This window comes from Xenopus laevis, chromosome 8L (assembly GCF_017654675.1).
Source record: "Xenopus laevis strain J_2021 chromosome 8L, Xenopus_laevis_v10.1, whole genome shotgun sequence".
Lineage (NCBI taxonomy): Eukaryota > Metazoa > Chordata > Amphibia > Anura > Pipidae > Xenopus > Xenopus laevis.
The window spans coordinates 60,947,317-60,971,974 of record NC_054385.1 but is presented as its reverse complement, the minus strand read 5'-3'; the positions used below and the strand labels follow the sequence as shown (position 1 = coordinate 60,971,974).

The 24,658-nt window shown below is 36.8% G+C and overlaps 1 protein-coding gene across 1 annotated transcript; it reads right to left on the bottom strand.

Annotated features, from left to right (window-relative positions):
* Window positions 1-268: 268 nt before the first annotated feature.
* LOC108698494 (adhesion G-protein coupled receptor G4-like) lies at window positions 269-24,129 on the bottom strand. Its single transcript, XM_041573913.1, has 18 exons — window positions 23,259-24,129; window positions 19,662-19,747; window positions 17,659-17,717; window positions 17,442-17,490; window positions 16,491-16,522; window positions 16,237-16,388; window positions 15,168-15,300; window positions 13,280-13,398; window positions 11,279-11,483; window positions 10,411-10,576; window positions 8,889-9,020; window positions 8,076-8,195; window positions 7,414-7,459; window positions 6,827-6,930; window positions 4,664-4,785; window positions 3,405-3,673; window positions 2,907-3,012; window positions 269-752 (listed from the first exon to the last, which is right to left on the bottom strand). Exons 1-18 carry the CDS (start codon window positions 24,127-24,129, stop codon window positions 446-448), a joined length of 3,078 nt encoding a protein of 1,025 aa, XP_041429847.1. The 3' UTR covers window positions 269-445.
* Window positions 24,130-24,658: the final 529 nt, after the last annotated feature.

Genomic DNA, 24,658 nt, shown 5'->3' with positions numbered 1-24,658 from the left:
GCACTGCACATTGAAGATGAAATAATTAGTGCTTTATAAAGAAGTAAAAATACACTTTCCACTTGTGAAAGGAGTGTTTTACTAAATGATAAAATCTTAGCTGCCACAGGCTGACTGTTCTCTGTTAAATAAATAAAGCAGAACCTTGTACCCGATCCTAACTAAACTGTATTAATCCATATTGGTGGCAATGAAATTTAATGTTTAAATAAATTTTTAGTAGATTTAGGATATGGAGATCCAAATTACAGAAAGACCTCATATCTGGGAAACCCCCAGGTCCTAAGCATTATGGATAACAGGTTCCATTCTTGTACTAAAAATATTACATTTGAAAAGAACACTGTCAGCAAGATGCCAATCAACCAATCCTTTGGCTAGTTTGCAATAGTTATTACCTAAAACATATTTCATATGCATCCAGTGCTCAGTTATTTTCTACATTTTACCCTAAGCAAGACACTAACTTGCCTTGTAATGTGTTGAAAATGGAAAACAGGTACAAAAAGGCAATTTTGACAGGGCCCCAGGCAAGGAAAGCGAATCCCCATGTCAATCCAAGTAAAAAAGCAAGGCTAATTGTGCTTTTTAAGTCACGAATGAAGGAAGACTTCCAGTCCTTCATCCTTTTAGATTTTAATGTGTTAATCTGAATGAACACCACAATGAACATGGCTATATTGGTTAGGAATATGAAGCAGAAGTAGCCAACAACTGTCACATAAAATACCACATTGTTCTGAATCCAGCAGCTGCAAAAGAAATAATCATAGAGTTATTTCATGTATCATGATTCTGTGGTCAGTCATTAATAACATATTAGACTACCAAGCCCCTATCTGATTTGTAGTTGTCTCTTATCAAATTAAGACATAATTAAGATACCTAGATAGAAATGTATTCACCACCAAGAATGGTAATGCACTCTCATTTACAATGTGGCAAAGTTTTTAGAAGTCAAAGTTTTTTGGAAAATCGTTCGATCGATCGATTAAATTAGATTTCTACGATCGATCAAACTATTTTAGTTCGATCGAAAACAGCTAAATTCAAACAAAAAAAACTTCGACTATCGATTTTTTTCCAATTCGATGGTCAAATTTCGAAGTTTAAGCACTTCGAAATTCGACCCTTAGTAAATGTGCAAAAATATGGGGGGGTTGTGGATGCACACCTGAGGCCAATTTCAAAAAGTATAAAGCCCTGTCTAAGTAATTCAAGTAAATATGCCAGTGCATTTAATTTTGAAACAGGGTTTTTTTGTTACAAAGTTATGATCATAATATTGATAAGCCACCATACCACGTCAAGGTAAAACCCCACATGGTGGTCCCTAACTTATTTATCTTTAGTCATAGTAAAAAAGGTACATTACCTCTCTGTAGTAACAAGTCTTTATATAAACATCTCCTGTGCTTTGGTTTCAAACTCTGTGCTAGATCCTCCCCCGCCAACTGCTGAGCGGCTTTTAAGAGGGAGAGACTGCCTTAACCAACGCCCATTTTAGAAAATATATTTATGTATTTGCCGGAAGCTTTGGCTAAGCTCATGTGGTTATTGCACCCTCATACCCATCCCTTTATATTTTTGGTGGTCCCCCTCACTTGTTGTGCCTTGGTTTGTGCAATCGCTCTCTCTTAAGGGCTAGTCCACACGGGGAGATAGCGACGCGTTTGCGTCGCGGCGACAAAGCGCCGCGACAGTCGCCGCGACCGGCGCAGGCGACAGTTTTGTATGGGCGCCTATGTAAAAACGCCTGTGCTAACCACATGAGGCGATGCGCTTTTCAACAGTCGCCTGAAAATGCCTCGCCAGGCTTTTTCAGGCGACTGTTGAAAAGCGCATCGCCTCGTGTGGTTAGCACAGGCGTTTTTACATAGGCGCCCATACAAAACTGTCACCTGCGCCGGTCGCGGCGACTGTCGCGGCGCTTTGTCGCCGCAAACGCGTCGCTATCTCCCCGTGTGGAATAGCCCTAAAAGCCATAAATGCTAGCGGCATGGGAGGATCTAGCCGTGAAAAAACCAACGTCCCATTAGACACTTCTCTATGTACACACACTTATTGTGTCTTTCATTTATTTCTTCTTTACACTCTTTCATTCTATGCTTTCTTACATACATACTCCCAAATACACATACACCTTCCCTTACCACTACCATACACACCTTCACATTTCACTTACACATGTATACACACTATTGTGCAACTGCACATATCACTCTACTTTGTTTTTAATTACAACACCTGACTTCTACTTTTCTAAAATGGGCGTTGGTTTAGGCAGTCTCTCCCTCTTAAAAGCCGCTCAGCAGTTGGCGGGGGAGGATCTAGCACAGAGTTTGAAACCAAGGCACAAGAGATGTTTACATAAAGAATTGTTACTACAGAGAGGTAATGTACCTTTTTTACTATGACTAAAGATAAATAAGTTAGGGACCACCATGTGGGGTTTTACCTTGACGTGGTATGGTGGCTTATCAATATTATGATCATAACTTTGTAACAAAAAAACCCTGTTTCAAAATTACATGCACTGGCATATTTACTTGAATTACTTAGACAGGGCTTTATACTTTTTGAAATTGGCCTCAGGTGTGCATCCACAACCCCCCCATACTTAGTAAATGTGCCCCTAAAAGCTAACTCAAATGTGAATGACCCCTTTAAGGTATGGAGATCCAAATTACATAAAAGATCCCTTATTTGGAAAACCCTAGGCCCCAAGCAGTCTGGATAACAAGTCCTATGTCTGTATCACTTTAAAAAAAACTATTGTTAAATTACCATATGTACTATTTGCATGAAGATAATTTAAAGGGATATTTTCATTACCAAATATTAAACATTTTCTGTCTAATCTGTACCCAATTAAAGAAACGTTTCTTTAAATGTGGATGTCTTACAATAATTCAGTCTCTTCAGTGACAGCATAATGTATATGATGAGATCCACTTCCATAGTAATCTCGCTTTATACTCAGTACAATGGCAACAACAATTGCAGGTATACCTGGGGAGAAAAAACAATTATTTGGCACAATATATTTTATAGTAGTCACATTACTTATGTACGAAAATAAATACTACATACTACAAAGATATTGGGTCACAGGATGATCAGACTAAGAACCCAAATTCTAATCTCTACTATTGTATTACCTTGTCCAAAACTACATTTGAATGTATATATTGCATCATGTGACTGATGCTGTCTTTATTGGTGCACCCTCTGCTTATGTGACAAGCACTTTATATCAGGGCTCTCCACCCTGCATCCTTTCCTCCAACTGTTGCTGGTGCAGCTTTGATTATAAAAAAATAAGGGTCTACATAAGATATTTGGACCCGTGTCCCGAGACCTCTAAACACTATGTCAGCACGTAAAGGGACAAAAATACCTACCCCATCCAACAAGGCAGAATTTTAGTATGTAGTTACGGATATACAAATTAAATACTTTGACAAATGCAAAGTACATGTGGACAGCTTCTAGCCCCATCCATGTAAATGATGCCAGCAAAAAGTAATGGAGTAAGGCAGCACAGGTGATGCACAGGCCATAATCCTGAAACGATGATAACCAGTTGTTCATCAGGAAGACCAGGTTCAGCATGATTAGAGCAACTGACAGATTCATTAAAATCTTTGATGGATAATCTTTCCTTAGTGACCTGCAAACATAAATGACATTGCATGAATGGGGATAGTGTGCAACTGTTTTCTCTAGGCAAAATACACATCATTAGTCCTAGTCCAAGATGCAAAAGCTAGAAACACAACCCCCTTGTGTTTGGGGCATTGCCATGTTTTGCATTTTGCACTGGATTAAAAATCTGGTGCAAGGTGAAGAACACAGGGCATCCTGCCCCACCATTTGAAATTTACCCCTAATGTCTCACATTTATGTCAGTAATAATGCCAGGATTTTTATACTGCAAAATGTCCACTGTAAAATCCTGGTAGTCAAAATGCCATGTGAGCCATATTCCTTTAAGCATTTAAGTTAACTTTTAGTATGTTATATAATAACCAATTCTAACCAACTTTTCAATTGATCGTCACTATTTATTTTGTATAGGTTTTAAAATATTTGCCTTCTTCTTCTGACTCTTTCTAGCTTTCAAATGGGGTCAATGACCCCATCTAATAAGAAATGCACTGTAAGGCTACACATTTATTGTTATTGCTACTTTTTATTACTTGTCTTTCTATTCAGGCCCTCTGCTATTCATATTCCAATCTGTTATTCCCCTCAGTGCTAGGGTCCAAATTACCCTAGCAACCAGAATGCTGAAATTGCAAACTGAAGAGCTGCTGAATAGAAAGCTAAAATAACTCAAAAACCATAAATAATAGAAATTGAAAAACAATTTCAAATTGTCTCAGAATATCATTCTCTACATCATACTAAAAGTTATGCAAGGGGGAACAACCCCTTTAAAACCATTAAAAATTGCATAATTGTAATTGACATTGTTAGGGATTTTGCACACAGCAATTTTTTGTGCATCTAAACATGCATGCTTGCTGATAGCAAAATGCATATTTCCTGGCCACTATATGTACATAAAACATAAAACAAAAAAATACATAAAATACATAAAAATATATGTATCTATTGTTGGAAATTTTATACAGTACAACATATTCAAATGTCTTACTTAAATGCCAAATATGTCACTAGAGATACTCCTAAAAAAAGAGAAGAAATCCCACACCCCGCATAGGTCAACAGGCTCATTATGCGATCATTCGAAGGGTCAACATCTTCTCTGGAAAGATCCTGGCAAATAAAAGTACATATTTTTCAGTCAGTGTGCTGGAATACTTTGTTACTTTGTATTTTCACATATGTTCTAAATAACACAAATTACACATTGCCAATTTTCTATTTTAGCAGCAGAGTAAAGGGCCAGTACACATATGGGACCTATTATGCAGAATGCATGTGACCTGGGGATTTCCAGATAAGGGGTCTTTCCATAACTTGGATCTCCATAAAGCATTGCAGCATAAATGTTACACTATGGGGTATCTAGGGGGTCTATTTATCATGCTGAATAAAAAGTGTAGTGAAATATTACCAGTGATGTTGCTCATAGCAGCCAATCAGATCTTTGCTGTTGAAATAGAATTGTTGCACTGGGCAACATCACTGGTAATGCTTCACTCCACTTTTTACACAGCATAATAAATAGGCCCCTAGGACAAATGCTTTATGTAAAATCCGGAAAAAGCACCATTTGAAATGCAATATAAATTGGCTGAACCACAAAAAATGGGAAAACTTAAAATAAGGGTACTTAAAATTGAGGTTTCACTGTAAAGGATTTTTATAGTATTTAAAGGCCTCTTCTCTTTCCTACTGCAGCAAAGATTACTGCAAGGAGGGGCGGTTCAAGGTTAATTTCCCTTTTTCTAAGTAGAAATCTACTGCATATGGAGTCTATAACAACCCTCAGAAGACATCACTGTAACCATTAAAACTCAAAGTTGGTATGGATTGGGATTGCTGCTCCATCCCTCCAAAGCCTAACACTGGGACACAGGATGTATGTATAGGGAATAGAGCAAATAACTAATCAGCAGTTAAGACTTGTTCAGATGGCTACCAGTTAGAAAATGAAATCAAACAGTTTGGTTGCTATGGGCATTTTCACTGGTGCAGTTTAGGATTTATCTTGGTAAATTATCCCCCTGCATCTTGGATCACAGGAAGCAGTAGAGAGATAAAGGGCAGTATGGGGGCCTTATACACCCAATGAATCTCCAGTTGGACAACTGTGTTCTAAATAAGTACCCATCTGGAAGCTCAAATGGTCACTGTCCTTATAATTTTATTGCCTTCATTTCTATCCCCTTTTTATAAAATGGTATAAACACAATTGTACACAAAAACAACATACACAAATACACCAGAATAGATTTCTGTTATTCGCATTCCCTCTCAGACTCCAGTAGGTGATGTCTCCAAGGTATTGTTGCTTATCTAAAAGTAAAACGTCATCTCAAATTCTCTGCTAACCTGAACACTTTTTATGAGCCATTTTGGAGAAAAGCAGCTTTAAATGATCAACTAATTCATTAGTTGAAAGCCATAAGCTTTAAGCTCTGTTTCCCAACAACTTTCCTAAAGGTCCTGGCATGAGTGTGTAATGTGTGGTAAAACTAATGCTTGAATAAAATGTCTTTATGTAAATGATTTTGTTTAGGCAGGTGGTCAGTGAAGAAAAGAGAGTTTGCACAATGATTTATTCAGGACCATGGACAGTGGGCAGTATGCGCTCATTTTGTTCAGGACTCATAGAAGTAGACAAAGATTGGCCTTCAGAACCATGGACAGTTCAGACACTAACTCTATTTCGGCCAATGAACTAGGAAGAATCATGCATACTGTACATTCTTACTAACCACTTGGGGTAGCATTTATGTTTGCAGAGAGTAGACGTAAGAATAAGCATAGACAATATACCATATTAACAGAAAAAATGACCTTTGCATTTGCTATGTGAGTGTGTAGACTTGTAAGCTACTCTGGGACAGCGACTGATGTGATTGATGATCAGTTTCTAAAATGTGTTGCGTGCCAATGATGTATAAAGAAAGGATAACAATAAAATAGTGTATTTGGGCAATTTTCCATTTTGAGTATATCTCCATGTAGTGAAAAAAATGTCAAGTCCACAACGTATTTTCATTGGTTTTCAATGGGCAGCACCCAATACATGTTATAAAGGTCATATTACAGCTGTTTGTTCCATGGGCAATTCAAACCATTTAACTTTTGCTTATCTCAACACTGGCACTGTGACAATGATACTTACCAGAAGAACTCCAAAGTGGGTAAGGTGTGTGCAATAACAGGTTGTGTAGTTGGCATTTCCATATTGTACTGAACATCCTGAGGAGTTCCATCCACCCATCCTGTCTGCAAAAGACATTGTTAACAATGTGCAGTAACTTTGTAAAATCACAATCAACTCCTTCTAAGAAAAGTCAGCATAAGGCATGCTGGTGCAAGTTTTGGACAGCAGAAAGTCCCATTGTCATTGTTTTTAATAGTCAAAAGGAATGTCTACCAGAATATGTTTTTCCATAATGTCTGAAAATGTAATTCTAAGCAACTTTCACTAATTCAATTTTGCTGTTTTTATAATTTTTTATAATTTTAAAGTTAATTGTAAGTGTAATTGCTGTTAAATATCAGTTACAACTCTCTATATGTTTTTCCTGATTTTTCATACCACTGAAGCATAATTTCAGTAGTGGCTCTCTACCAGTCAGTACCTATAATGACTTGCTTATTCTGATTAACAGACCAGAGTAGAAGGACTATAACGGGAGCATGGAAGGCATTGTGGGAATTGCAATTTGGATGGAGAGCTGATCAAATCAAATAAACAGTACTTACTATTTGCATTAAAGTCCCAAAATACACACTGCACTGGCTTCTCATTCTGAAAATATAAGAAACAAATGCATTTTAATACTTGTGCATTTATTAGAATTGTGTCTAATTTTTATTTATTTGTTTGTGTTAGAACTTTAAGGTACAGACAGGTGGTACATTATGGCACTGTCTATGGTTTATGTGTGTATTGACTCCATAATGAAACACACCTCTTTGGTAGCTAGTGGATGTGCAGAGTTAAATGGAAGTTCAGTTACCATGGAAGATGTATACACTATGTTTAAAAGCTTGAACAAACCAATTTCCTTTGCTAATCTTTAACAGCTGTATAACTATGATAATGAACAAATAAATTATGGAAAGAACAAGTCTAGGTAATTGACATGCTAACTTGCTTCATTGCTCTTTTGCCCTTGCAGAACACCAATGTTGCCTTATTCCATGAACACTAAAAGTTGTTTTTAAGTGCTGTATGTTTCCCCTTCATTAAATAGAAATATACACGCATATATAATACACTTGTTTTGTTTAAAAACAATGGCAACCCGTCTTTTAAACTTTATATTGTACCTGTATGTTTTCACTCCCTTATTGCCTAATTCTCTGCTTGATTACCATTTTCTTTGGATAATGATACAAATGGGAAATGACAGCAGCCTTACCTTATTTTCTATAATATGCCTTAAAGTTAAAAGCACTGGCTCATTTAGTCCCTGGATCCTGGTCCCTTCAATACTGGCACTTATAACATAAGTGTTTAAAGTACTGCTGCAACTGTAGTCCTGCAATGTAGACAATAAGATCAACAACACTGCCCTACCTTATCATAGTTAATGCTTTTCAAAATTCGTGCATTCTTTTTGTCTGAAACCATCTGTATCACGGAGCCCGGTCACTGCAAGAATCCATGCCATGAAACCACAGTGAGTGGTGTCAATTTATATAAACCATTTTTTGATGGGTTATAGAACATTACTAAAGGTGGGTTGTACTAGGGTCTTGAATCACTATATGAACAATTATGTACACATCCACACAGTTATCCTGGTTTTTATTCACTTGTATTGGCTATTTACCTGTTATTATATTCCACCAGCCTTAATTGGGTTAAACGCTTTAGGCATCAGTTACTTAACAGAATTTCAGCCTTTTATAACTATGCCCCAAGAAAAAAATACTGATTCTTGTGATGTTGATATTAAGTTCTAGGAAGAGTATAAAGTGTTTATTTTTCTGCTCTAATGCTAATGCTGCTAATCAGACCAAGACAGATGGTAGGGAGACACTGAACCAGAAAAGTAATACAGCTTCACATTGGATGGATTAAATGGTGTCTAAAGTGAACAGTTGATAAGCAGGGAGATATATCTGAAAATAGCCCAAAGCAAATATGTGAATTAATTCAGTTTATAAAAAGTCACAACTTTCATTACTAGAGTCATATGTAGTGGAAATGTTAAAACACAAACACATACCTTAAAAAGAGATGTTTTACCAAAGAAGTTAAACTGTACTTTGGATATGGCAGCATCAACATGGTTTTTTATTTCCTGAGGCAAATATACATAAGCTACAGCCTGGTCTACTGGTACTTTCTGTAGGGTTATCTGCATGGAGAGTATCATTTAGAGTTACTATAATATTCACATAGTATTGCAAATACATATCAAAATGAGCACTCCTGTTTGGCCCATTCTCCCATTACCTAGACAGTTTATTAGAGCTAACTGTGTTTGGCGAGTTCAGCATTTTAGATTGATCCATTTAAGCTACAAGTTATCTTACTTTAGGAATTCAGAGGGTGTATCACTTTCTTACTGCCCTAAGTGCAAGTCAAAGAATGTTTCTCTATTTCATTATGTGTGGGAATGTCCTTTCATTTCTGAGTTGTGGAATGAGCTTGAAAATTTCCTAAATGACAAATTGAATATTGACCTTTAATTGTCTCCTGAATTTGCACTGCTTGGTTGTCGGGTAATATCTTCTGCTGTTCGTATTCCAAAGACAAAGTTTTGGTATAATTATAAGAAGTTTGTACATGTTGCTCCTACCCGTAAATCCATTTTTTTATATTGGATCCAGGAAACTTCTCCAGATTTTAAGGTTATTTTATCCTATCTTAAGTCTCTCTGTATAGATGAAGCAATAGATTTTAGGAATGGTAAGTTTCTTACACTGTGGTCTCCCTATCTTAAAATTCTGGAGTCTGAAGATAGGGTTTATATAGAAAAATGTATGTATAATTCTGAAGAAGACTCCTCTCTATATGCTTATTGCAATTCCAAGATTGACTGAAGATGTGATCATTTTGTTCACTATTTGGGTAAATTTTTTGGTTGGTAGAGAGGAAATTTTTATCTTACTTTATCTTATTTTATATAATTTTATTTTCATTGATGAATTGTGTTATTGTCTTTATTTGATGTTTGGTTAGAAATGAATTGTTGTGTAATAATTCTCTTGTTATTATGAAATTGACAAATGTTTTGCTGAGCTATTGCTTTTTGTTCTTTTTGTTTATTCAAAAATGCCAATAAAAACAATTGGAAAAGAAAAAAAGAGCTAACTGTCTTTCAAAGTAACTAACCCTGACACAAAGCTGCATGTAGATAGATAGATTGCTGAGAGGGTGGATGGTGGAGAATAACTTGGTTATTTTCAGATACAATACATAATGTTTAGTTTTTTATATTTAGACATAGTCTTATGGGGTTTTTGGTGGAGATCCCCTTTAAGGCTAGTATTAGTGAAGGGCAGAATTGTGATTAAAGAGTATTAGGATTTGCTGTGTGTTGCTGTTGATGTAACAAATCCTTAAGCATTATTCAGCAGATCCAAGGTAAACAACTTGTTTAATTTAATGACACTTACAGGTCTAATCTATACAAATGTTTCAGACATTATTACATTATCCTGTTCTTTATGCAACATAATATTAACATAACGTATAACAAGACCACTGTGTTTGAGTATTTATATGAAAGTAAGCATCCATACCTCAGGATTTTTTCCTTGCTCATATGATTTCACAGTAAAATAGATTTCCTCAAAAGTGTAAAATTGAACGTTTGACACGGAAAAAGCCATAGTTGCTTCGATGACACTGGCTGTCATGCCAGAAAAATCCATTATGTATCCAATTTTCTCTGTGAGATTCAAAATCCTTTTGTGAAAGGAAAACAATATAAATAGGGGAAGCAACATTTTGCCCAAGAAAATCCCAATATAGTTCTGGTTGCTTGAAAAACCCTTCTAAAGTGCTCAATTTGTCTCAGAGGAGGGGAAAATTCCTAAAGGGCAATCAAACTTTTCTCTGGATTGATATTGCAAAATAATATATTGTTTTGCCTTGTGAAGGAATTTGGTGCTTTATGTTCATTTTCCCTCATATTTTTACTGCATTGGGGTTAGTAAAGACCACCTTTAGTAAATTGATACAATCATCCAATATTTGCGTTTTTTAAGTTATATTTGTTTCATGCATTTCTAATTAGTTTACTTTATTTTACAATATAACATTTTCTTATAGAAATAAATATTTTATAATTGCTGTGGAGGTGTTTTCTCTGTCTTGCTATGCATTCTTAATTCACTCTGATAATTATTCAGTTAATGGATCAAAATCCTTCAGTGGAGTCTAAAATGCTTTGTTTTAAAACCAAATAAAAGCAATAAACCATGACAAAATCAATGCTTTGTGAGTCAAAGGAAGGAGACTTGACCGTCTTCTTCCAGAATTTTATTCACAGCACCCTCTACTGGTTGGAGGAACATGCTAGTGGCTGCAGCATTGCACTTTGCTCATTACAACTTTGTTAGCACACACACATATATATATATGTATTTATCTATTAAATAGACTTACCTATTGGTAAAAGTCCACAATTCCGCTCCCTTTATCATGATGTTGTTAAGAATGGCTAACAAAGTCTGTGCCCTCATCAGATTGAAACCTCCCAAGCCAACAATTTCAGAAATTTTGGTGAGTATGATATTTGTCTCATCTCTTGATAACGTTTCAAAGTCCTTGATTAGATTTAAAATGTGCTTGGCTAAAGTGTTGGCATTTTCTAGATGAAAAATAATAAATACATTTGCAACAATAGCCTCAATAATTCTAATTATTTGACTGATCTCTGAGTAAGGTTTTCTGCCTTTTTTCACATCCATACCATATCTTCTTATTTGTAATAATACATTTGTAGACAAAGTATTTTTTACATACAGCAGGAGGCAGATGGAGCGCATTTAATGGAATTATAATAATGTTAATAGCTTTAGGCCTTATAACTTTGAATTATGCCACTAATTACAAATACATTTATTTTGCATGATGTCATTTAGCAAAAGTGTGCACACAGTATATAAGAAAATCACTCGCTTGTGATGTAGCCATGTAATTCAGAGGTACTGTAGTGAGCAAATTTCTGCTGCCAGAATTGCAAATCAGGCATTCTATAGCTATACCATTAGATATTGGTCATTGAGAGACCACAACACAACAAGTGCTCTATGATTTCTAGGTATTGAATTAATAGACAGTTTGGTATCAAGTAGTGAGGTTAACCTTAGATAACTGGAAAGAAGACATTTTATCATTACTAAGTTTATGTAGGGTTGGTGGAGAGAGAGACACACCATGTGAAGTTTGAAGAGAAGCTTGATAGTTAAACTTTTATATTCATTCTGTGACTGGCTTTTTGCCTGAAAGGCCAGCATCAATACATTTCTGGTGCATAATATATTTAAAGCTCTGCTCTTTGTTAATTCTTCCCCCACATTTCTCCTAGTTTTGCTGCTGGAAAATGCTACATCCTAGAACTATGTTACTCCATACTAGAATGTTTCTATCCTATATCTTTCCCTTTTCGACTGTATATGTGATATAATGGCCCAAATGTTTACTTGCATGGTGCCTGTAAGGCCAAATCAATTGATTTTAGCCCAAAACAGATAGCTCCACTTAAAGGGATCCTGTCATCGGAAAACATGTTTTTTCCACAAGTCACAAATTGACAATATGTCTAGCCCCATGTCAGATTTCAAAATTGAATATAAAAAAATCTGTCCTTTGAGAAATGGGTTTCAGTGCAGAATTCTGCTGGAGCAGCACCATTAACTGATTCATTTTGAAAAAAAAAAATTTCTCATGACAGTATCCCTTTAAGAGTAACTCTAGCCATACATACATTGGCATTAGTGGCCTTCAGGTAGGAACTACAGTATATCCATTAAAAGTGATACTAACTCTTAAAAACTACTCTTCAAAATATTAATGTGCATAAATGTTACATATAGGTCATACTATATACTTGTCAGAGTTTCTAACAGACTACTGCTGCAGTCCCCTCATAAAGGAACAGGGGGAACCAAGGTACACTTGATAAACAGCCTAGCTCAAAACATTTAGGGGATTAGTTACTAAAATCCGAATTTATCTCATAGTATTAATAAAAAATGAATCAGATCATGAAACACAGCGTAGACCATAATTTTAAATACCTCTCCCATTGACTTATACAGGATCTCAACAGGTCTGACATGACAGATTTTTGAATTCTGGCTTTTTTCAGCATTGGGGTATAATAAATTTCAAAAAAATTTTGCTCCAAAAAAACCTGACCAGATAAATTACTCCTCAAGTGTTATCCACAATCCCAATAAACATTTGCAGTCAAAAATTACTGTGTAAGTTTCCTCTTACAATTGCTACATTGCATTGGATTGGCTCTTATTATAGATCAGCACAGGATACTATTGGGGGAAGACTAAAACTTTATCAAATTGTTTGCTACAGCTAACCATTTCTTTTTTATTTTCAAAATATTTAGTATATTCACATATTTAGAAGTTTAATAAATATTACCTAAGGTTACAACAATATTTTGAAGCTCTTTTATAGTTTCAGGAAAAGCCTGGATGGGCAAGCATCTTTCCACATCTGGATTTTCCCAATTTGGACGTTCAGTAGTGATGTTAATATTGCTAGAAAAATAAAAAAAATCATACTTAGTTTTGGAATGTAAGCAAGAATAAAGCACTTCATCCTTATTGACAGAATAAATGTCAATTTACTGTCCAGAACAAAAGGAAAAAGGGAAACTATAAATTTAGGTGAGTTTGTGCTAGGTGAAGCAAACCAGTTACTAGGCTATTATTTGAAAGATAATCAGTTTCCACTTTATTGGTCACTGATGAGACCTCACCCAAAATCAGTGGCATTGTGAGCCACTTATTATTATAGAGTTTTTGTTGATATGTTGGGCCCTGATAATAGTGCTTTTCCCACTTTGCAGATTACTTTGCAGAACTGGCTTCTTAAGAAAGCTGCTATAATATATACTGTGCTAAGCAGTTTTAAAGGTGATAGTTCTTTTTGTCATGTTTCATATTAAGGACTAGATTAACAATGTGGGTTTTCTGCCATCAGAATCAGTGTTTTTACATTGATATTTGTTATACACTAAATGGCAGTGTGTTGGGAGTTTCTTTAAATGAGAAGGATCTAGGGGTTTTTGTAGATAACACGTTGTCTAATTCTGGGCAGTGTCATTCTGTGGCTACTAAAGCAAATAAAGTTCTGTCTTGCATAAAAAAGGGCATTAACTCAAGGGATGAAAACATAATTATGCCTCTTTATAGGTCCCTGGTGAGGCCTCACCTGGAGTATGCAGTACAGTTTTGGACTCCAGTCCTTAAGAGGGATATAAATGAGCTGAAGAGAGTGCAGAGACATGCAACTAAATTGGTTAGAGGGATGGAAGACTTAAATTATGAGGGTAGACTGTCAAGGTTGGGGTTGTTTTCTCTGGAAAAAAGGCGCTTGCGACGGGACATGATTACACTTTACAATTACATTAGTGGACATTATAGACAAATAGCAGGGGACCTTTTTACCCATAAAGAGGATCACCGTACCAGAGGCCACCCCTTTAGACTAGAAGAAAAAAACTTTCATTTGAAGCAACGTAGGTGGTTCTTCACAGTCAGGACAGTGAGGTTGTGTCGGGTGATGTTGTGATGGCTGATGCCTTAAAGAATGGCTTGGATGATTTTTTGGACAGACATAATATCAAAGGCTATTGTGATACTAAACTCTATAGTTAGTATAGATATGGGTATATAGAATTTATGTGAAAGTATGGAGGGGTGTGTGTGGATACTGGGTTTTCATTTGGAGGGGTTGAACTTGATGGACTTTGTCTTTTTTCAACCCGATTTAACTATGTAACTATATATCTTTTTTTGTTAATACTACCATGAAACTTTAATCTAACAATTAGATGCAAATAACATGGTTAATGAAGCAGTTATACTGAGAAGTATAAATAAACTTATATTAATGAAAGATAAGGAACTATTAATCATTAAAAAATATACTGAATGAGAGACAGCATTTGATTTATACCTGGCACTGCCTCAGGCAGTGTAGCATTGTTGCCCTGCAGTGCTGGAATCCTGTGTTTGATTCATACAATGGAACTGGGCATCTGCAAGGAGTTTGTATGTTCTCCTTGTGCCTCTAAGCTATGCTGGGGGAGGGGCCATTGTATAATCTCTGTAAAGCACTGAGGAATGGGTTGGAGATATATAAATACAGGATAGTAATAATAAATGAAAATATGCATGGAAGGAATGTTCTGTTATTACGTCATGCTTAAGGATCATTTCCATTTATGTAAAGACAAAGAAGAATGAAATTATTACTTTTCAAATATTATTCTTACATTTTACTTTGTGAGTATTTGTCTTACCAATATCTGGTAGCAAATTCCTCTGGGTTTTTTTGACATGGATGCATGGCAGTTTCTGTTGGATCTTCTGCCATCCATTCATATGTTCCTTTATTACCGGAAATCATAGTCTCTTGAGGACATCGCCCTAGAACTACAACAGGTAGATCTGTTATTGTGTGTCATGATAGTTCCCCTTTAACAATGCAATCATTATAGCGCCATTTACACACACACACATTCTTGGTATCATTACCCCTACACGTCTTTATCTGAATATATGCTCTGGATGGGAGCATGGGTGGAAGATACCTGAATACTATAACGTAAGGGCTTTAATACACCAGTTCAAAGACTTTGGGGCAAATTTACTTACGAAGTTGCGCCAGCGTTGGCTTTGCCGCACTTCGCCGGGCAACGTTTCGCCACGTCGTCACTAATTCACTAAAATCCAAAGTTGCACTCAGGGAGGTGAAAGGTAGCGAAGTTGCGCTATCGTTAATTCGTCAAGCAAAGCGAAGTTACGCTAGTGATGCCTAATTTGCATACGGTGCCAAGTTAAAGTACAATGGACGTATATGTAGCAGCAAATACATTACACTACACAAGCCTGGGAAAGCTTCATAAAATAAAATAGAGTTGTTATATTGCCCTATACATGTGCCCACTGTACAGTTTAGGTGCCATATGTTAGGAAATGTAGGGGGGAAGGAAGGCAAGACTGGCGCAAGAGGTAAAGTTCAGTAAAATCCGCAAGTTAGTGAATTAGCGTAGTTATGTCCCTTCGCCATAGCGCAACTTCGTCTGGCATAAGGGTGCGAAGTAGCACTAGAGTAGGTCCACTTCGCTAGCAAATTTACACCAGCACCCGTTAGTAAATCGGCAAAGTAACGAAATGACGTCACAATGGCAAATTTGCACTAGCATTAGCCGTTTCACGCTTTAGTGAATTTGCCCCTTTGTTTACTTGGATTATAATATAAACCCATTATGCCATTAGCATTATATGTTAGGAATCCAGTGACAAATAAATAAGGGTGTCCTTTATTAATAGGGCAATAGCAAATTGGGTAACCAAGAGCATAGTTACCTAAATGCTGCACTCTAACAGACATTACAGAGAGGTTCATTTGCAGCTGTGTATCTGTGTAATTAAAGTTCTTCAAGAGATTTGTCAAGCTTTTGGTCAAGGTATCATGGGTTTCAGACGAAGTTGCCAACAAGGCCAGTTTTGACTCAAATCTACAACACAAACATATTAATGTCACCAAGGTATAGGACAATCACATATCTTACATAAATGAAAATCAATTAGTCTTGTATTATATCAGTTCTAATACTCACATGAAATCTGCGCTATCTCTTATTTCACTCCTCTGTCAAAACAAGCAAGAAATAACAGGGTTAATGATACTATTTCATGACAAATCCTGCTTGGACATTACCCTTCAAGACTGAAAAATGTATCACCTGCAACAACTATGAATTGCCTCTTTATAAATGCTGCATATTGTAATAAAAGCATGAGATTTTGCATCTAGTTACAATGCTGTTTGTATGGAAGTTTGACAGTGACTATGTATACAAAGTAAACGGAAAGTACAGTTTGACTGCATGCACCACACAGTTTTTATGGATAAGTAGCAGCACACACATCTTACATCACCAGTGACCTAATTCGAGTTCTCATTTACTTAGCAGGGAGCATGAGTTTTTATTTCTAAATCACACTGTTTACACTGCAAATAATTCACTCTACAATATAAAATTTAATTCCTGAACTAATGGTATTTTTTTTTTATTTATAATATTGGTATGTAGGCCGGCATCTCAGGTCATTTTGCCTGGTCATGTGCTTTCAGAAAACATCAGCACTTTAGGATGGAACTGCTTCCTGTCAGGCTGTTGTTTCTCCTCCTCAATGTAACTGAATGTGTTGTAGTGGGACATGGATTTTACTATTGAGGGTTGTTCTTAGATCTACCAGGCAGCTGTTATCTTGTGTTAGGGAGCTGCTATCTGGTTACCTTCCCATTGTTCTGTTGTTTGGCTGCTGGGGGGGAAAAGGGAGGGGGTGATATCACTCCAATATGCCATACAGCAGTGAAGAGTGACTGAAGTTTATAAGAGCACAAGTCACATGACTTGGGGCAGCTGGGAAACTGACAATATATCATTGAAACGGATTTCAATGCTGAATTCTGCTGTAGCAGCATTAACTGATGACAACATGTTTTCCCATGACAGTATCCCTTTAACAGTATTGACTCTGGCTATTCTGTGATTAATACTTACCTTTATTTTGGCACTTTGTTCAGGTTCATCCAAAGGGTCATTACTGTAGCTAGAAGAAAGATTTGAGCCTGGTTTAAAAATGCCTTGAAACATATTGCTATAGGGGAGCATGGGATAATACATGTTACACTGCACTTATGTTAGCCCCAGTATATATTTTAATACTGTGCTTTGAAGTACACATTAGTCTTGCTGGGGATTGCTTAAATGTACTTACCGTAAATTCACCTTAAGCTGAACCACTGCAAAATCTGTATCCTTCAAAATAAGATTCATCTGGGAGAGAAACAGGAAAATACCAATGTGTTGTTTATATCATTGTCATGATATACTTCAATGGCATGTCAACTCCAAAATAAAATGTTTCCTTATAAAAAAAAAGCCTAATTCTAAGCAATTTTACAATATACATTTATTATAAATTTTCACTGCTTTTACTTTTCCCCTGAGCTACGGAAAGAAGTGGGATAGTCTTAATCTGATGCCTGTCCAAAGTGCTGGGCTCCAAAAGCAGCTTCTACCATTGTCTATGGTCTTGTCTGGTGGTTTAGCAATGCTAGGAGACGGATGCTGCATGCATAACATCCACACTACACATTCAAGTATATCTCACACCCCTATGGGCTAATTTTCGGAGATACAACTAAAGTTCCAAAGGTAGATAAGAAATTAGCAAATGTAGTCTCGACAGTCAGCAGAAAAGCCTATCAGACCTACCCCCACCATGTGAAATTATTCAAGTGGTGATTTAGCTTATCGCATAGACTGGCTGGAAGCCACTCTGTGTAGAGCAGTGATCCCCAACCACAAGCTCATGAGCAACATGTTGCTCTCCAACCCCTTGGATGTTGCTCCCAGTGGCCTCCTACCAAGTGCTTATTTTTGAATTACTAGTTTGGAGGCAAGTTTTGGTTGCATAAAAACTAGGTGTACTGCCAAACAGAGCCCCATCTAGGTTGACAATCCACATAAGGACTACCAAATGGCCAATCACAACACTTATTTGGCATCCCAAGAAAATTTTTCATGCTAGTGTTGCTCCCTAACTCCTTTTACTTATGAATGTTGCTCACAGGATCAATAGGTTGGGGATCCCTGGTGTAGAGAGTGCCAACTGACAACTTTCTTTGCTACTTGGTATATGTCTGAGGAACTAGCAGGTAGAAACCCCTTAACAACAAGAACTTAATTGTATGAGAACACTTATAACTGCCCTTTACCTGATACGATTCTGAGCAGGAATAGGTGTAGCCCGGGGGGGAGAAAATGTAATTATTTTATTGAATAGGGTATTCTGATGGGTACTGTATGCTTCTACTTATTGTGGTAGGTCGGAAAACTGTGTATGGTTAGGCCTGCCCCCATCTAAATTTGTAACCCTATTTATGATTGTAATGGCATGTTGCATCCAATTTTGTATGTTTCTATTCGGTGCAAATAAAGAAATTTATAAAAAAAAATCAGTGCTTTTAAAGTTATTTGTAAAAACAATTGCTACTGAAAGCAGCATTTGCTGAACTCCTGGTTGTTATTTTTTTTAAACAATATTGTAAAAGTCTTCGTTCCCCGGCAAAAACAGGTCTGTTAATCCGCTGCCTTGTCTTACATTGTATCAACAGTATGAGCCATCAAGGCAGAGAATAGATAGGGAAAGACAAAGACTGCTTTCAATAGCATGACATATAGTGAATAAAGTACCCCCTATTGTGAAATATAAGAATATTATAAGTCACTGAGGAGTTCCATGACCTGCTTTTATACAGGTCTCTATACTCTCTGATAAGCACTAAAAGGCACGGTCTTGCAAACTTCAGAGCTCTTGCACTTCTGCCAGGGGCCATTGTAAATTACACCTCAGGTGCATGGAAATCCTGTTCCTTTGTACCTGCCATTGACCAGATTTTAAGTACAGGATTTATTTTGCAAGACACACTTGCATGATGCAAAGGGATGTCACACAACTGAAAAAGTAAAAAAAAATGCCCATGTTGCACTGTGAGTGTGTTGACCAAATGGTGCAAATGCAACCTGTGCAATATTTGCACCTCTGTTTATGCTTTTCTTATGCATAGTGCTGCATTGCAGTGAATCTGTCAGTTATTGCACTTTGCACCTTCCTCAGATCTGCTTTATAGGCATATATTGTACTGTACCACTGTATGGATGCATACATAGTTATATGTGTTGGTTCTGACAAATCTTGGAATTGGAAACTCTTACCATGTTTTTTGTAAGTTCAAGAGCCAAGTCCTCATTTATACTGCCACCTGACACTGAGATATTCATTAGGACCAGGTAGAAACTGACTAGAAAACATTAGAAATAGACAAAATTGAAACATATGTTATAGACATTAAAAAAGCAGCATGTGGGAATGTCCTCTGCCTATATTAATGAAACATTACTGTATTAGATCACATGGTGCTTGAGTTCGATTTACACCTACAGTACGATTGTAGGAAGGGTAGGGTTATTTAAACACACACAATCCTTAATTGGTCCCATCTATTTAATCAACTCCTTAGTTTCTATGCTTGAAAACACATACAACTACAGGAGTCTTAATAGGGAAACCCACTATTGTACCTCTAACTGAGATATAAAGGTTGGAGGGATGAATTAATCTCTATACCCATTCACAATTAGGTTCCAGTGTGAGGCATCCCATGTAAAAAAAAATGTCACGGTAAAAATACAAAAAAAACAATTACTACCTGCATGGGTCAAGTTATCAATTTATTTTAAAATCCTGTACAAGTGATCGGAGAACTGTGGAATTTCTCTTTGGCACACTTTTGTGAGAACAACCTTTATCTATTGATAAATATCCCCCAGTGCATTCAGGTGCAGCTCATTTCCAGAAAGCTGAGACTGCCTAGATAATATATACTTTAAATAGTGGTGAAACTACAGAGGAAGCAGACTCCATGGCTGCCCTGAGCTAGCTGATATGGTTGGAGATGTCTACAAAGATCTTGTCATCAAAACCACTTGGGCTGTAGAAGCTACTAATGATGAGGTTTTCTATACCCTGTATATACCAGTAGCACCAGTCGTCTCTAGTGAATGTGCTGGGGTAGTGTATTTAAAGGACCAGTAACGTCAAAAATTTTTATAAAAAAATTCGTTCTAATACAACGAAAAAAAAACACCAACACAAATGAAAATTTAAAATAGCAAAGCCTTTATTAAGAAATAACTTACAGAAACTCCACTTCCTGTCCTCTTCAGAAACGGCGAAAGGGCGACCATCCATCTGCAGCGCTTGATTTCTCCTCCTGGCTATACACTGACAGCGTGTCCTCTGCCCGATCGCCTTCTCCAGCTCTTCTTCATTCAGCAGCAGTAGGAAGGTGATGCAGATGGATGGTCGCCCTTTCGCCGTTTCTGAAGAGGACAGGAAGTGGAGTTTCTGTAAGTTATTTCTTAATAAAGGCTTTGCTATTTTAAATTTTAATTTGTGTTAGTGGTTTTTTTTCGTTGTATTAGAACGAATTTTTTTATAAAAATTTTTGGCGTTACTGGTCCTTTAATGGATTCCAGTGTTTGGCATGTTTATGCTTCCATTCATTGGCACTGTGTTTGCAGAAGTTTTATCCACAGTTTCTGGTATCCAGTGTGTTGTAGAATTAAAGGAGTGTTATTTAATACACAACTCAAATGTTAGCCACAGGTCTAGTCACAGATAGACAGCTGGTATATGTAGCATTTACTGGTCAAATGTCTAAAAGCAAACATTGGTTCCTATGGGTCACTGCACCCGGCAAACTTTGTGGATTTTATTATATACATTTGGGATTTATCTGTTGTAATGTGGTATCTAAAACAGCTATATCAGTTATTCTTACTATTTGTGGGAATTCCAAAGTAATAGTTACTGCATAATGCAGACCATTTTTTCTATTTTTCTGTTGATGTAGATCTTTCTACTCACTCTAGACTAGAGCTGCCATAAGATTCACACTTTTTTTTACTGAGGTCCAATACAAGTGTAGTATTTGGGCCCCCTGAGCCATACCATACAGCACTAAATATTTGCTTTCAGGGCCCCTGTAGTGCCTGAATGATACTGAACAATACATCTAACTCCTCTTGTGATATTCTACATCCACAAGTATCTTTTGGACTCACACTACACTCATACAGTATGGGGCATATTTATCAAGGGTCGAATTTTGAATTGAAAAAACGTTGAAATTCGAATTCAAAAAGACCAACCGAAATTAAGTAGAAGTTTTTTTTTTGGCCGAATACATCCATTTTCGATCGAATCGGTCCGTATTCGGCCAAATTTGAATTATACGAATCAAAGGAATCGCTTATTCGATCGAGTTTGATTTGAAGTTTTTCCCAAAAAAAATTAGATTTTTCAAAGTCCACCAGTTGACGTTCGAGGAGTTCCCCCATAGGCTAAAACAGCAATTCGGCAGGTTTTAGATGGCGAATGGTTGAAGTCGAATTTTTAAAGAGACAGTACATGATAAATTTTGAAATTCGAATTTTCACATTTTTTTTCAGATTCGAATCGAATTTTTGGACTATTCCCTAGTCAAAGTACACAAAAAATAGCTCGAAGTTCAAATTTTTTTCATTTGAAAATTCACCTCAACCTCTAATAAATCTGCCCCTATGTGTAAGCTCCATTGTATTGTATCCTGTATTTCAGACCCACTTATAAACTGATCTTCTTAGCAACATTTAGGGGCAAATTCATCAAGGGTCAAATATCGAGCGTTAATTAACCCTCGATATTCGACTGGGAATGAAAATCCTTCGACTTCGAATATCGAAGTCGAAGGATTTTGCGCAAATACTTCGATCGAAGGAATAATCATTCGATCGAACGATTAAATCCTTCAAATCGAACGATTCGAAGGATTTTAATCCAACGATCGAAGGATTATCCTTCGACCAAAAAAATTTAGCCAAGCCTATGGGGACCTTCCCCATAGGCTAACATTGGGTTCGGTAGCTTTTAGGTGGCGAACTAGGGGGTCGAAGATTTTTCTTAAAGAGACAGTACTTCAACTATCGAATGGTCGAATAGTCGAACGATTTTTAGTTCGAATCCTACGATTCGAAGTCGAAGGTCGAAGTAGCCCATTCGATGGTCGAAGTAGCCAAAAAATCACTTCGAAATTCGAAGTTTTTTTACTTCTATTCCTTCACTCGAAGTTAATGAATTGGCCCCTTATTGTCCTGAATTCTTTCATCTGTTATTCCTCCAGTGTTAATGTGTTGCTGTCTTATACAAGACTGGTAATAAAAAGGTTTACACAATATATGTTAACTCATGAAATGTAATTAACATATTCAGTGAGTGGAGAAAATAGGAATTAATTCATTTTTTTACTGATTTCTCTTCCGGTATAAAGATTTCAGCAGTGAAATGGCACAATTGCTAGCTACGTGTTATTTTAAGATAGCGACTATAACAACGTATCACTAAGGAGCTACACCAACATGTTATTTAAAGGGAAATTAGTAACAAAAGTATACATTCTCTGAAATAGCCACAATCAGCCTATTTATATTTGATGTGTAACTGAACTCTATCTCTCTCTATCTGCTCACAGGAAGACAAATACTGCCAGAAGGCAATCAGTATTGATCCGTGACATTTTACAGCACACACGAGCTATGATTTGCCTACAAGTATCCATCTTCCCTTTATTTCAACAAGCTTGTACCTGGTATAGTTTCCCAAGTTGCCTTCTTCAGTGATATGGGCCTGAACTGCTCAGTGACACATAAACTATTCCGCTGCTTATTATACTATGACTGACTCCTATATTGTTTCATTCATTCATACCATACCTGTAGTTGTTGGCTTGGATGCAATGGATGTGGTTATTTTCTCACTGGATTTAGTGGTAGTGAGTCCTGCAGGTGATGTTAGGAGAGACTGTGCTGCTTGACTGATAACAGCTGTTGTTGGAGTATTTTTAATTGTATTAGTAGCACTGCTGGTTATATTGGTAGCACTAGTAACTTTAGTCATATCAGTACTGATAGTTGTACTAGTTGCACTGGTTCTTATAGACATGCTGGTAGCACTAGTAACAATAGGCATACTTGTAGTACTAATAGTGATAGGTATACTGGTTGTACTTATAGGTATATTGTTAGCACTAGTACTGCTAGGCATATTTGTACTACTAGAACTGGTGGTTGTACTGATAATCGAAGTACTGACAGAGGAACTAGTACTACTAGTGATAATGGATGTATAGCTACTGCTAGTGCTGGTGGACATATTGTTAGTATTAGTACTGTGAGGCATATTTGTACTACTATTGCTGGTAAGTGTGCTGGTAGTAGATGTACTGACAGAGGAACTAATACCACTAGTGATAATGGATGTATTGCTGCCACTAGTGCTGGTGGGCATATTGCTAGTATTAGTACTGTGAGGCATATTTGTACTTCTATTGCTGGTGAGTGTGCTGGTAGTAGATGTACTGACAGAGGAACTAATACCACTAGTGATAATGGATGTATTGCTGCCACTAGTGCTGGTGGGCATATTGTTAGTACTAGTACTGTGAGGCATATTTGTACTACTATTGCTGGTGAGTGTGCTGGTAGTAGATGTACTGACAGAGGAACTAATACCACTAGTGATGATGGATGTATTACTGCCACTAGTGCTGGTGGGCATATTGTTAGCACTAGTACTGAGAGGCATATTGGTAGTAAAGGTACTGGTAGGGATAGTGTTAGTGCTCTTGGGAATATTGGTACTACTAGTGCTCACAGGCATATCTGTATCACTAGTGCTCTCACAGTGGGTTGCTGTGCTAGAGTCGATCCCAGATGATGCTGCTGACGTAGAAGTGCTTGCTGTAGTAAGTGCAGTCCCCTCCGTGCTTGCCTGGCCATTTGGGGAAGTGAGGGGGGAACTAGTAACAGCGTTTGTCTCAGGAATCCAAATTGTTGTGGACGTTTCTGATACCTTCGTTGTAGTTAGCGATAAGGTAGATGTTTGTATATCTGAAAATAGTCATGAATAAAAAAAACCTGGTCAGTAAGAAAATAAAAAACTTAAAGAGATACTGACATCGGAAAATAACCTTTTTTTATTATCCATCATAACATTGTCTTTGAATGCTATTTGTAATTTTTCCATAAAAGTATTTGCCTGATGTTTTTACATTACCTTTCTTACTACCCTGTTCCTCTATGAGGGGGCTGCCATATTTGTGCAGCAGTAGTCT